Here is a 14,890-nt window from a genome sequence, read left to right on the forward strand (position 1 = left end):
AGCTTGCCACCAGTCTAAGGCACCTTCTAGCAAGGAACCACAGAAAATAGGCATCAGGTGGCAAGCAAGTCTGGAAGAAAAATTGCAAAATAATGTACAAATCAAGGTAATGGCTGCCATTGCCAACCTCCACCCACCACCCCTCTCCCAAGTGTCTCTCCATGTCTCAGATTCCACGGGCCCTTCTGTGTCCCCCAAGTCAACGGTGCAAGTCCCAAGCTGAGAAGCGAGCAGGCTTCCTTCTTCAGGTGTCTCTGCTCCACAAGCTTCCTCCAGTCTCCCCTCTGGGGCTCTCCTCTCAGTTGTCTTCAGCTGCTCCTCCCCACTAGCTCTGCCCTTTAATAGGCGAGGCAGGGCACACAAAACCTCCATTTTTACAAAGATCACACTATGTAGCAATTTCATTTCTCACAATGTGGGGCAGTTGTGGTTTTTTTTGACCTGTATTAGCTTAAGAAAAATCAAGAAGCAACTATAAACCAGAGACACACTGGGGAGCGGGGGAAGTGGAGGAAGTAGGATCAAAACAAGGGGGGTGGGAATTGTACGGGGACTATAACCAAGATGAAAATGCACACATTGTGCAAAAATGACAAATGATGTAAAAAATGTATATAATAAAAAAAAATAAAAATGAAGAAAATTTACACAACATTTAATTATTTATTCCAGGTTAAACTGCTGGTATGTGGAGTGACAAGACTTGAATTTACACACTCTGGGGGCCTTCCTGGTGGTGCAGGCTGTTGAGTGCGGCACTGTAAAGCTGTCCGCAAACCCTGCAGCGCTGGTTCAATCGCGGCCAATGGGTGAGAATCCCACATGGCGCAGCAGACCTCTCCTGACTCGCCCGCTGCTCCCCTCAGCAGTGTATTTCAGTCAGCCTGCCTGTTCTGTTCCCCACTCTGTCTCTGGTGAATCCTCTCACCCTTCCATGCATTTGGCCTATACCCCGGTTCATGTATAAATAAATAAATCTTTAAAAAAAATAGAAAAAAAAAACACTCTGGACACAACTTCCTCTCTCAGCACCTATCGTTTGATATTTACTAGTCAACACCTTCATTTTCTCAGTCAGTGGCAGAGAAAATGAGATCGCAAACACTTGACAGAGGGCAGGAGGCCTGATGTTTCCTCAGGAGAATAGAAATGATAAATTAAGAGCCTCTCCTAATGTGCATGATATTTAGAAAAAATCTGACACAGGGCAAGTGATACACCATGTTGATAAATAAAGGATGTCAAAATGCAAAAGAAAGGAGGCAGCAAGGAAAAGGTGGCAGAATGTTGAAAATAAACTCAGCGCCTTAGATGCCCCCAAGGCAAAAGGCACTCCAAGGAAGTGCATGAGGATCAAGAAGCTCAAGGGCCTGGTCCACAAATAGTCATGGGGAATTCACAATTCAGAGGATTCAAATATGGAAGAATTCTCTTAGGAAAGCAACACTTGGAGTATTCATAGATGCGTGACCCATGGTTTGTGATGTTGTAAAAGGAGACAGTGCCCACCTCATAGTCTAGGAAAACCCCAACACGACTGGGAGGAACAGTCATGGAAAGAGACAAGATCTTGGGTTTCTTGGAGTGAGTGTCTTCATCATAAGCACGATACCTTGATCCATTCAATAACCCTATAGCCCATATGGAATACGCAGGCTGTAATCCACCATAAAAATCTGGTACAAAAGTGTGTTTATCAACTCTCGCGGCAAACTGCCGTGCGCGTGCTTGATAATGGTTTTCCCCACACACCCCCAGGATCCAGGAAATTTTTTTGGATACATCTACCTCCCAGTAATGTTTCCCATTTGTGAGAAGTGGTGATCCCACGACGGAATAATCATAATAGCAATTCACATGTCTAACTCCAAAGTTCTCAAACAAATATCTCACTTGTTTCTTATTTAGAGAAATTTCAACGTGGTGTTCACTGATGGTCCGATTCAAGGTGACATCAACTGCAGAAAATTAAAGGTTTGGGTGAGGGACAGGAAGTGTCCTTATACATGACATTGTGAGAAGAATCATGAGAATAACTTAGCAGGAAATGGAAAGAATTTTGGTTTTAGGGAGAAATAAAACACTGCAGAATCAGTCTATGTATTAGAACGAGACATAGTAGTTTTAAAATATGAGTTCTATTAGAAATCAAAAAATTTAGAGAGATGAAGTGAATAGAATTGAGAAGTCTGATGACATGAAGATTTATGCTTACCCCAGCAGCATCGCACATTCGCCAGGTCTGAAATGATTAAAAAAAAAAAAAATCTGAACTGTTGAAGCTAAGCGAAGGCCACAGCACTGAACTCTATCTCCTCTCCAGATTAAGGGAAGTTCCTGGAACTATGGCAGGGAGTAAACTGGTAAATAAGGGTAGTGCTGAGACCTGGCTGATCCCCACTCAACAGGACATTTCCTCAGCCATGGTCTCCAGTGCCCCCAGCATCACTGTCCACACCTAAAAGCTGCGTTTCTTCCTCACTTGGTCCCTGCCATTGCAACACCCCACAGTTGCCCAACCGGCTGACCCCGCCTCACCAGCAAGCCCTCGCAGTATCTCTCTCAGATCCGGAGCATGGCACAAACGTCTTGGTTGTTTGGGAAAAGTTTTTGGCTCCTTCAGAGTGAAATCCCAACACCTAGAATGAGAAACATAGATTCCCCACACCTCTAACATTGTCCTGTCGAAACTACTGACTTCTTATCTCTTCACTCCAAGGAATACACTTGAACTCTTACCTGGAAACTATGAGAAAAAAAGAGTAAATGCTGACCTCAGAGTCAGAAAAAAATGGGCTGATGTCTACCTCTCTGTGACTCTGGGAAGGTCTTGACCTCTCAAGAGCAGATTCTTCCTTATAAAGTTAAATTAATATCTATCCCTCTACTTGCTAAAAACCATATGAATTATGTGTAGTAACAGATTTGACAAAATAAATTTTATTACCTTAAAAAAAAGCAATGTGTAGAAAAGTCACTATATGCATTTGGGATCCAGAGAGAAAAACAGAAAGGAAAACTCCAGAACTTGGCTCCTGGGTGTCTGAGATACATCAAGTTTGGGAACACTCCCTGGAGACAACCAAGATTTCAAACTCTACTCCCCACTAGGGAGGCCCTCAGAATAACATTTAAGACTCAGGCTCTCTGAGAACAATTGCAGACACTTGGAAAAGAATACATGATGATCTCCAGCCGAACAGTGGTCTGGATTTTGTGTTTCAGAAAGAGGTCGATGCTGCCAGGCAGGCATGAATTTAAAGTAAGATGCTGCCTCTTGATACTTGGGGCCAGAGTGTGTGAGGAGATGAATCACTTTCTGACAGCAGGGCCCAAATATCCCACGAGATAGTCGATGAACTATAGATATAAAGGTGCTGTTGCTAATTCTGGGTGCTTGGCAGAAAAAGATCTGGGCTTCCCCCTATAAAAGTCAAGCGCCTGTGATATGCAAGAACCCTAGATATAAGCACACAGAGTGAATAAAATTTATGAGGGTACAGAGGTCTGAAAACTCAAAGGCTTGAGTTTTTTTTTTTGTTATTAATTTTTTTCTTATATTATTGTAGTTCCCATGGTTCTCCGATCCCTGTATCACTTGTGAATCGTCACCATATCCCCTTGTACTTTTCCCTCTCCTATTTTGACCTCCCTCCCTCATCCTCCTTTGTTGTATGTCTCAGATTCATGGTCAGCTTGCTAGTTTTGACTTTTTCTCCACCTTTCATTTGTTTTCTGTACATTCCACATATAGAGAGACCATCGGTATTTATATTTTTTCTTCTGACTGATTTTGGCTAACATAATCCTTTTCCAGCTCCATCTATATTGCTGTAAATAGTAGTATGTTTGTCTGTTTTGATCGCTGAATAATAGTCCATTGTATAAATATACCACAACTTTTTGATCCATTCATCAATTTTGGGTTATCTGGGTTTTTTCCATATCTTGGCTATGGTAAATAAACAGTGCTGCAATAAACATAGGAGTGCAGTTTTCCTTTCAAATTAGTGTTTTTGTGTTCTTTGGGTAGATTCCTAGGAGTGGGATCACTGGATCACAAAAAGTTCAGTTTTTAGAGTTCTAAGGAAGCTCCACACAGCTTTCCATAGTGGCTGTACTAGTTTACCATTCCCCCAGCACTGTAATATTGTTCCTTTATCTCCACATCCTCTCCAGCATTTGTTGATTCCTTTTTTTTTTTTGGTACGGGCATTCACCCTAGAGTGAGGTGGTATTTCATTGCAGTTTTGATTTGGATTTCCCTGGTAACTAGTGATGCTGAACATTTTTTCATATGCCTATTGACCATTTGTCAAATACTTTATCTTTAGGCTACTACTGACCCAAACTTGTCAGCTTCCTACCATCCCCATTCCTTTCCATAGTCTCTAGTCTATTCTCAACCCATTTTTTATAAACAGAAATTTAAGACAAAAGTATACCCATATTTCCCTGCCCACAATGATGCTTCATTGTTAGTGAACACCAGATGACTCTAAAAAGCATTAAGTATCTCTCCACAGCACAAAAAGACCATTGCTGGCCTCCCATACATACCTTTGCATGATGTCAGTCACATCCTAGAAGAAAAAGAAAAAAAAAATTAATTAAAAAAAATCATGTGTCAAGAAGTAATAGGTTCTCCCCACTTATAAGGCCTCATCACATTTCCTTGGCCCCGTGATTAGGTGAGTTAGAGTTGGTCCCACTGTCAGGGACAAATGCAAAGACAGACCTAGGCCAGACATTCCAGAACTCATGTGATGCTGTCAGGTTTCCCAAGAGGTAGAAACAGTTTTGACTCTTGTGGAAGTCATGTATGAACCTGGAGATGAGACATACTTGTAAGGAAAAGTAGAAACCCATGATTTTATTTCCTAAATGCAGACTCCCTCTAAGATGACTGAATAATTAATGGGTCTGTCATGTATTCAGCAGAAATGGAATGTGTATGCAACTATTTGTCAAGCATTATGCCAGGCTTAGGAAATTTAAAAAATTATAATATTCTTCAAGAAGTTTGCATGACTTTTTATGAGGTGCACACAGACACAATTAATGTAGGTGCTTTTCCTGTCTAAACTCTCTCTACAAGTGACTTCATCCATTCCCTTAAATTCTACTCACACATATGTGCCGTCCATTTACTATTTGTACTTAGAATGTCTCATCTGTAACTTCACCAAGCTGTTAAATCAGTGCAAGTTAAGAAAAAAGAAGCACACACACACACACACACACACACACACACTCACTCCATGGGTAAATGGAAAAAAAATTGCAAAAAAGTTGAAAATAAATTGGATTGAATGAAAATAAAAACGAAACAATACTAATATATGGAATACAGTTAAAGCAATACATTTATATTATTAAACACTAAACCAGAAAAGATGTTTTCTAAATTTCCATTTTAAGAAACTAGAAAAACAACAGTAAGCTAACCACATACAACACACACAAAATAATTATGTAGAAAACAGAAACAAATGATTGAACATGAAAGAAATCAATAAAATATAAAAGTTTGTTCTATAAAAATGTCAATAAAGTCGACTAGACATAAACTAAGATAAAAGGAAAAAGCAAATCACCACAATTAAAAATAAAACAGGGCAGAAGAGAGCCCAGCCCTCCATAAAGATTTTTTTTAATCATGGGGACTGCAGAGAATTTCAATCTGCAAGTTCTCTTTCTCCCTCCTTCTTTCCTTTTCATATTATTCTTAAAAATCCATATTTTTTTAACAATCCAGGATCTCTCTCCTCATTTTGGTCACCATAGTTTTCCAACCACCAAAGTGCCCACAGCCTTCCACTCTGCCCACATGGGGATAAATCTCCACCATTCTCTACACTGACGTCCAACCCCAAACACCACCCACCACCACAGACACACAGGCTCTCGGAACAACTGCAGTGACTTTCTGAAGGAACACAGCCAAAGCACCTAGGAGAGCTTCAGAGTCCTGTATCTCATGGGCCACCAAGAGAGAATCCAGGAGAGAAACTGGGCCTTGTCATGCACTTTAAAAATGAAGGAGGTGCACTGCTCGTGGGAGTGAAAATTGGTCCAAACACTATCGAAAGCTTGTGGAGATTCCTCAACCTACTAAAGATAGAGCTTCCATATGATCCAGCAATTCCACTCCTAGGTATTTACCCAAAGGACACAGAAACATCAATTCCAAAGAGCACCTGCACCCCTATGTTTATAGCAGCACTGTTTACAATAGCTAAGCTTTGGAAACAACCCAAATGCCCAAAAATAGATGACTGGATCAAGAAGATGTGGTACATATACACCATGGAATATTACTCAGCATTCAAAAAAGATAAACACATGCAATTTGCAGCAACATGGATGGTGCTGGAAGAGATCATGCTCAGCAAAATAAGCCAGAAAGAAAAAGAAAAATACCGGATGGTCTCACTCATAGCAGGAATCTAGAAAACCTAAATACAGACCAGGAAAAAGAACAACTATAAGAAAAAAATCAAAATCAACAAACAACTATGAACCAGAGACACTCTTTGGGGTGTGGGGGAAGGAGGGATTGGGGTCAAAATCGGGGTTGCAATTGTATGGGGAATATAAAAATAAAATAAAATAAATATTATCAATTTTAAAAAAATGCAGGAGGGGTGCCAGTCCTGCTTCTGGAGGGCCTAATGGTATTTTTTGGGGAGGAGGGGGTCCCACTTCAGATTCCTACTTTTGTTATTTCTGCAACTTTTGCTGTTTAGGGGACTTTTAGTTCCTCCCTCCTACACCTGCTGTTCTCTTTTGCCTTCCAGCACTTTGGCAAACCAATTAAAATCTTTTCAACACACCATTTGGGTTGCTTTGCCTTTATGGAACAGGTAACAAGAACCCCTAGAATAGACAACATGGGTTATTCCTCTTTTGAGTTATTTGGAGTCCCTGTGAAGCCCCTTGGTTTTGCTTAGTATCAAGGGGACATTTCAGTGAATATTGTAGGACTTGAAGGGATGATAAAGAATTATTATGAGTATCTTTGCATCTACAAAGCACACAACTTAGACAAATTCCTATAAAGACACACATTGCCAAAAATGGACACAAAAATTATTTAAAAAATTAAAACAAGTAAATTATATATATTTAGTTATATACATATATAATTATATATACACATATATGTAACCTTTCACACAAAAGGGCCAGAATAAAACATCATTTGTGGTTTCTATTGAATAATTAAAAATAAATACCAGGTCTTCAACAATTCTCAGAGAAAAGAAAAACAAGGGGTAAATCTCTACTCAACATATGAGGAGGAAAAATGTATGTTAAGACTCTGAAGTGCATTTGTTCATCTGGACTAAGCTGGATCACTTCATTTAACTAATAAATGCATAACACTAGAACGCAATAACGGAGGGATATCAAATACACCTGAATAAAATGCATCTTCATTCCAAGATCACACAATTGCATTGTACTTGACACATTAATAAAAATGAGTTTTTCCCCTTGTTATTTATGCATTCACGTATTCCTATAAATGCAGGAAGCACACTGCAGAGCAGAAGAACCTTAGTGTCACACCAGAAAGAGCACAGCAATACAGAAGGAGAGGGAAATCTGCCCTCATGGTTCTCATGTCTTAGATGCTGGGGCTTCTTTTGAAATCTTACTGTAAGAGGGTGGTCCCCAGGAAAGGGGGAGGTTCCAAGTTCCCTGCCCCACCCAATGGAGGGTGGAGCTAAAGAGAAGAGAGGAAGGAAGCCAGATGGAGCCACAAGGAGCCCTGGAGGAGGCACATGGAGCAGAGAGACAAGTGAGGAAACTGCGCTTGCCTTTTGGTAGTGGACTGGGTGACAGAGATGAGGGTGAGAGACCCGTGGGGAGAAGACAGTGCCAGCTTTTACCTTGATTTTGGTTTTGTTCTTTTCCTTCCAGACTTGTCTGGTGGTTTGATCCTTTTCTGTGGGTTCCCACTGAAAGGTGCTTTGGACTTGTGCCAGGCTTTTGGCCTTACTCTGGGCCTATCCTGTTTGGGTGGGCTTTTACCCACAAGGGGATAGTAACTGTGGGTGCTTGATTTGAAAACTATATTCTTTGTCTTTTCTGTATTGTGTTGCGAGTCCACCGCAGCATTCTGGGTGTCAGTGGTTCCTGAAGGATGGGAAGGCGTTGGCGCAATTATAGAGAATGATAAGGAAGGGGGAATGAGGAGATGCAGACACTACGTCAGGGTGCAGTCACTGTCCTACTGAGTCTCAGCAGCCCTTTATTTATACATTTCAAGCAAACTGGGAGAGTGCCTAAGCATATGCATTAGGGAAGATAACAATCACATCTTTTCCCAGAGCAGCAAGGGTTGATTTACCCTTTTGCAGAGGCTGTGACATTTATTATTTTTTTATTTAAAGGAGGCACATTAGCTAAACCAAAAGTTTCTCAGAATAGTCATTTATCTTAAACAACCAGTCATTTTATTACTAGCAAAAGGCTTATGTGGCTGCACTAACATTTCTATGTTTACTGTAGTGAAGGATTAACTAAGGGCTAGGAGAAACAAAGGGCAGGAAGTTACCTGGGGGATGGGAGACAAAGGGATTTTTTTCTAACTAATCTATAAAGTTTAGACTAACATAAAACTAATTGATTAGAGCTGAAGGCTTTTTTATATAGAAGTTATCATCTATAGTATACTGTTTTAATATTGATTGGATATTAAGGAACCAAGGGCCTGGAGGACGTTAATGCCAGGCAAGCTGCACTGACTCTTCCCTAGCCCCCAGCTCTCAATTAAGGGAGGAATTCTCCTAATCTAAACAAAGAGTTTTCTACCTATTACTCTTCTACTTATCTAGTCAGTCTAGTTTCAGAATCTAACTTTAAGATTAAGGGAAAATTCCTTTCTTTGTAAGATTGCTGATTGCTGTTTGTGGTTGTAAGGAATTACAAATATTTTATCAGAGGCAAGGCCAAAGATGGTTATAGCTAGCTTAACCAGTCACAAAATTGCTGTTGATTTATTCTTGAATGTATACTCTATCAGCTACCAGACCAATTCTACATCCATGGGAATTAGCCCTAAATAAACAGGAATAATTTAGCAGGAGTCGACTATGGCGTCTTCTGGCTTATCAGGAGTTTTCTTATACTTGGAGCCTGGCTCACCTCTGCCACTCAACTGTTATTTTTAATTTTAAAGTAAAATCATTTCCTTCTGCAATTAGTCCTTGCCTCAAAAGCCCACATATCCATACTAAAAGACTTGGCCAAGGGATGTTTACAGCCTTTTGTTCCCAGAAGTTTTTTCACTGGTTAATGTAAGGCCAAATGTTGAATTGCTGCCTTTGGCAGAGAACTACTAATTTTATAAAAAATGTAATATTTGCATCATGCAGTGCCATTTGTCATCAAATTGGTTATTCAGTGATTGATCAGTATTTTGCAGTTTTACTTTTAAATGCGTATTTTAGCAATGGTAGAAACTAGCCATTAACAAATGAGGAGAATCTTGGAGTCAGCTAACGAGATTTCCTGATTTTTCAGAAATCTGCCCCATGCCCGGACTTTTGTCAGATGACATGAGTAGCATGGATCCCCATAGTATTGTTTCCTAATTGTATTAAAGTTCCTTTTCATTAGTCTCATATGTTTTGTGTTGACGCGGCGGATGGCAGAACCTATTTAGAGCAGGCAGGTTCGCGGGGTCTGGGCTGCCCCTCTCCCTGCCCTGTGACATTACCTGCAGCATGTCTATGTCTGACACTTCCAATCGATGCTCCAGATCTGAGATGAGAACGTCTATCAACTGGCTCTGCTGAACGAGCTCACTCTCATCCTCTGCCAGTTTATGGAGAATGACTTCTTCCTCCTTATTCAGTTTTTGCAGCTCCTTCTGCTCCGCCGAGTCCACGAGACCTCTCAGTTCTGCAAAATCGGCCTGGACACCTTGTCTCTCACTTTCTATATGACTCTTAGGAAGAAGAAAGAGAGAGAGGTGGTACTCAACCCATCAGGCAAAGACTAGGAACCAGAACCAGCACCACTGTAAATGGAAAGTTCTCATAGCAAAGTGAGACAGAGCAAGTGAACAATTCTTAAAGATGCTCTTCACCTATTACTTCCCCTCTATTGTATTCCAAAATAATGACCAAGTTTGCAGCACTGAGTCCAACCCTGAGCCAAACAAACCAACTGGGTAGGTCTCCACGTTCACACAGCTGGACTACTCCTGACCACACCACTCACCCTCTGCTGAAGTGGAACACTGGCCCAGAACCAGGAGCCATGGCGAACGGCTTCCCCCAGGAGAGCCAAAGACTCAAGCACAAGATGGGAATGGAACAGAGAATGATGCACTGCTGTCCTGGCCAGTGTCCCTCCATATGAACCTTCCCTCCAAAGACCCATCCATCTGTGCCAGGTTCACTTTTCAATCCCCTCCTCCATCAGGGAAATGATGAAGAAAAGGATAATCAAATGACTGTGGGATTGTTAATGATCCAATAACAAAAAGGTAGGAAGTTCCTCATGTTATCACCCAAATTCTACCAGATTTCTGTCTAAATCCCTCAGAAAGAGCCTCCTCCTACCTTCCAGGAAATTCTCCTTTCTGTGACTTGAGCTTCCAAATGTCCAGCTTTCTGCAGCTTTTCCCTCATCTGCTCCAGGGTTCTCTGGAGCTTCTCCTGTGAGAGGGGAATCAAGCCAGGGTCAAGCAATGGGCTTTCTCCACATCTGAATACAGGTCATGGAGGAAGTAATCAGATGATCTCTAAACATAAGAGTCACAGAAGCTGAAAATATCAATGAGAACCTACAATTTAGAAGAAAATCTGAAGTGTGAAAGTATTAAGTCAGGCAGAAGTCTGAGAGAAGTCACCATCCCTTCCTCAAACAGGATGATTCTATTTGTCCTAGAGGAGAAATTTGATCCTGCAGCAAAGAAACAAATCTCAATCTACCTAGTCCCTTGGTTACACTTCATATGGAAAGGGAATGATGGGTTTTCATGGCACTAGCACCACCCCCCATTTAACACATGGTTCGAAACATCTACTTCTGACTCTAATTTAGTCTCTTTTAATCAGGCTGGAGGCAAATAAATGTCCACCACCTTGGGAGGTGAGCCTGTAACAGGGTGGTCCCCAGAAAAGGGGGAGGTTCCCTGCCCCACCCAAGGGAAGGTGGAGCTGAGCAGGAAGAGGAGAAGCTGCAAAAGAGACTGAGGAAGAAGCAGGATGGAGCCAGGAGACCTGGAGGAGGCGCATGGAGCCTATAGACACGTGAAGAAACCGCGCTTGTCTTTTGGTCGTGGACTGGGTGACACAGATGTGGGTGAGACCCGTGGGGAGGTGACAGTGGCAGCTTTTATCTTGATGTTGATTTTGCTCTTTTCCTTCCGGGCTTGTCTGGTAGTTTCTGACCCTTTTCTGTGGGTCCCCACTGGAAGATGCTTTAGACTTGTGGCAGGCTTTGGGGCCTTGTTCTGGGCCGATCCCATATGGATGGACCTTTACCCACAAGGGGACGGGTAACTTTGGGTGCTTCATTTAGAAACTAGACTCTTTGCCTTACCTGTATTGTTTCCTAGTTTTATTAAAGTTCCTTCCCATTAAAGTCTCATATGTTTTGTGTTGATGCGGCGGATGGCAGAACCCATTTAGAATAGGCAGGTTTGCGGAGTTTGGGCTGCCCCTCTCCCTGTCCTATAACAAGCCTAGTGTTTCTCTTCCCCCAAAATGTTTAGGTAGCCTTTTTTCAAGCAGAAAAATTCAATTTGTGTCCGCTTATTAGGTAGAATTAAGGTAAATCAAATTTTTCTGAGTCTCATGAGGAAGCATTATCTTAAAGAGATGACCTAGACTTAGCAACATCTCTAGAAATACTTTTATTTAGGTACTTATGCACAGAAGAACTGGGTTGTAGGCCAGAGGTGAAAGGGGTGAGAGCATTCACCAGAAACAGAGTGGGGAGCAAACAGGAGAATCGGCTGAAATACACTGCTGAGGGGAGCAGTGGGCAAGACAGAAGTCTGCTGTGCCATGTGTGGGTCAGCTCCCTGGCCCATGATCGAATTCAGACCATTGTGATGATAGGGCTGAGAAGAAACCCCTACGCCATCAGAGAGGCACGCCAGAAAAAACTTTTTACGGGAAAGGGTCGCCCCTGGTGGCACAGCAGTTGAGCGCTGGGCTGCAAAGCTGCCCGCAGCCTCTGCAGCGCCGGTTAGATACCTGGCCACCAATGAGGGTCCTACATGGTATGCAGACCTCTCCTGCCGCCCGCTGCTCCCCTCAGCAGTGTACTTCGGTCCTTCTGCCTGCTCTGCTCCCCGCTCTGGCTCTGGTGAATTCTCTCACCCTCCCATGCTTCTGACTGTACCCAGGGCTTGCATAAACAAACAAACAAACAAACAAATACTGTATAAATTTAAAAGAAATAAAACTTTTTACGGGAAAAACCTATCTCAAGGCAAGGCAAATATTGAAAGGCAAGGTTGTATCACATGGAATTGTCCCCTCCTGGTCCCAGAGACCCCCTCTTGCCTCGACACCCAAGGTCCTAACCCATCCTTAACAGAGGTTATAAATACTGGATCTGGGCCTTCCCCGTGGCACAGGGGTTAAAGTCTCAGGGTTATCAAGTCATCCCCAGCCACTGTGGCATGAGTTCAATCCCCTGCCAGGGAGATGATCCACGTGGCACAACAGACCTCTCCTGTCTCACCCGCTGCTCCCCTCAGCAGTATATTTCAGTCAATCTGCTTGTTCTGTTCCGCACTCTGTCTCTGGAGAATCCTCTCACCCCTGCAACACCTCTGGTCTGTACCCCAGTTCTTGAATGCATAAATAAATAAATCTTTAAAAATAAATAAACACTGGATCTATCCCATTTGATTTCAGTATTTACAGTCATGTAAACTCTCCATGTGTACATTATTAAATGTGGTCTTTTTCTCCTAATCTGTCTGACATTAATCTCCTTGCTCATCCAATTCCAGAACTTAGAGGAGTGAGGAAATCTTCCCCTGTATCAACACCACAGGAAGAAAAGAGATCACAGACCTCTGAACTATGGTGACCAGGCAACCTAGAGGAGATTTCCCATCAAGTACTATATTCTGCCGTTTTAACTGCATTCTGCTCTCCTACCTGGTACTCCTGGGCAATCTCCTCAATGAGGAAGGTCTGGTGACCACGGTGCTCCTGAGATCGCTCACAAAGCCAGCAAATGACTTGCCCATCCTGCTTACAGAAGAGCAGGAGTTTCTCTCCATGACGCACACAGAGCTCTTTCTTCTGCTCCCCCTCTGGGCTCATCTTGACTCCTCTGAGCTGCTCCACTATGTTGGCCAGATGCCGATTAGGCCGCAGGTGTCCAGGCTCGTAACTGATTCTGCACACAGGGCAGCTGCTCTTCTCTTCCTGGGTTGCCGCAGACTCCTTGTTGTTTGCAGTGATGCAGGCTCGGCAGAAGCTGTGGCCACAGTCTAGGCTTAGGGGCTCTTTCAAGAGGTCCAGGCAGATGGGGCAGGTCACCTCCTCCTTGATATTCACTAAGATGTTTGATGCCATAGCGGTTGCCCCTGCTGCTCGCTATCCTGGCTTGTGTCTCCTGTTCACAGATCCCTGTATATTTGAGAAGGTTGTATTGGAACAAATGAGAAAGCCAGGATACAATTCTAATTGTATAGAAAACAAGGGTAGATAAGATAAAATATTTTTTTTTAATAGAGGCATGTTTTATTTATTTATTTGTTTGTTTGTTTGCTTTTGTTTGTACATGATGCACTGGGTACAGTCAGAAGCTCAAGAGGGTGAGAGAATTCACCAGAGCCAGAGTGGGGAGCAGAGCAGGCAGAAGGACCGAAGTACACTGCTGAGGGGAGCAGCGGGCGGCAGGAGAGGTCTGAGCGCCATGCGGGACCCTCCTCTGGTGGCCAGGGAGCAGCCGGGGATCAAACCCACGCTGCAGCGGCTGCGGGCAGCTTCGCAACCCAGCGCTCAACCACTGCGCCACCGGGGAGGCCCAAGATAAAATATTTAAGGAAAAAAGGGGAGGATCTCCCTTGTGATGCCAGCACAGCACTATGAAGCTATCTGCAGCCACTGCAGCAGAGTTTCATCTCCGGCCCAGGCAGCTACCCACATAGTGCAGAACTCTCCTATCTCACCCACTGCTCCCCCTCAGCAGTGTATTTCATGAGATCCTCCTGTTCTGTTCCTCAGTCTGTCTTTGGTGAATCCTCTCACCCCTTACCTCTGGTCTGTAGCCCAAAATTCTTGTATGCATTTATAAATAAATCTTTAAAAAAAAAAAAGGAAGAAGACAAGGAAATGCAGTTCTGGACTCATGCAACTTGATCCTCATCTCCATGAGGAAAGAATTCATCTTGAAGACCAGAGTTAGGCAGAAAAGGAAGACATTTATTATCTAGTTGAATCAGTCATCTGTGGAGTCCGGGAGCCAGCCACCCTTGGCTGAATACCTGGTTTTATGGAATGTGCAGATGGCATTACCCTGGGCCCACAGAGATATTGCTTTATGTTGTGGTGCCATTATTAAAGTTAAAAACTAGGCCCCCCCCCCCATTCAATAGGCAAATTGGGGAGGCTTGACTGGATAAGGCTGTGGGTGGGCTGGCCCTGGGAACTGGGCTGTTAAGCTGAGGATCCAGATGCAGAGTCAGGACACACCCAAGACTAGTCACCCAACCAATCAATGGTGCCTAGAGTAAAAACAGCCTCAGGCCCTCATCTGGCCCCCTGGTCCTCTCCTTAGGGGGAAAGGATGTCCTGTACTAATCCCATACAGGTTTTGTGGACCCCACCCCCACTCCAGACCAAAGCCATCAAGACATTGGGAAAGACAAATCCCGTCACCACCAAAGGGAGGGTGG

The 14,890-nt window shown here is 43.1% G+C and overlaps 1 protein-coding gene across 1 annotated transcript; it reads right to left on the bottom strand.

The window, feature by feature from the left end:
• Positions 1–2,417: 2,417 nt before the first annotated feature.
• Positions 2,418–13,565, bottom strand: LOC311178424 (tripartite motif-containing protein 5-like; the record flags this gene model as incomplete). The annotated part of the gene is made up of 4 exons (XM_084245014.1): positions 2,418–2,489; positions 9,731–9,961; positions 10,581–10,676; positions 13,143–13,565. 4 exons carry the CDS (start codon positions 13,563–13,565, stop codon positions 2,418–2,420), a joined length of 822 nt encoding a protein of 273 aa, XP_084101140.1.
• Positions 13,566–14,890: the final 1,325 nt, after the last annotated feature.

This window comes from Talpa europaea (genome assembly GCF_964194135.1).
Source record: "Talpa europaea genome assembly, chromosome: 1".
Lineage (NCBI taxonomy): Eukaryota > Metazoa > Chordata > Mammalia > Eulipotyphla > Talpidae > Talpa > Talpa europaea.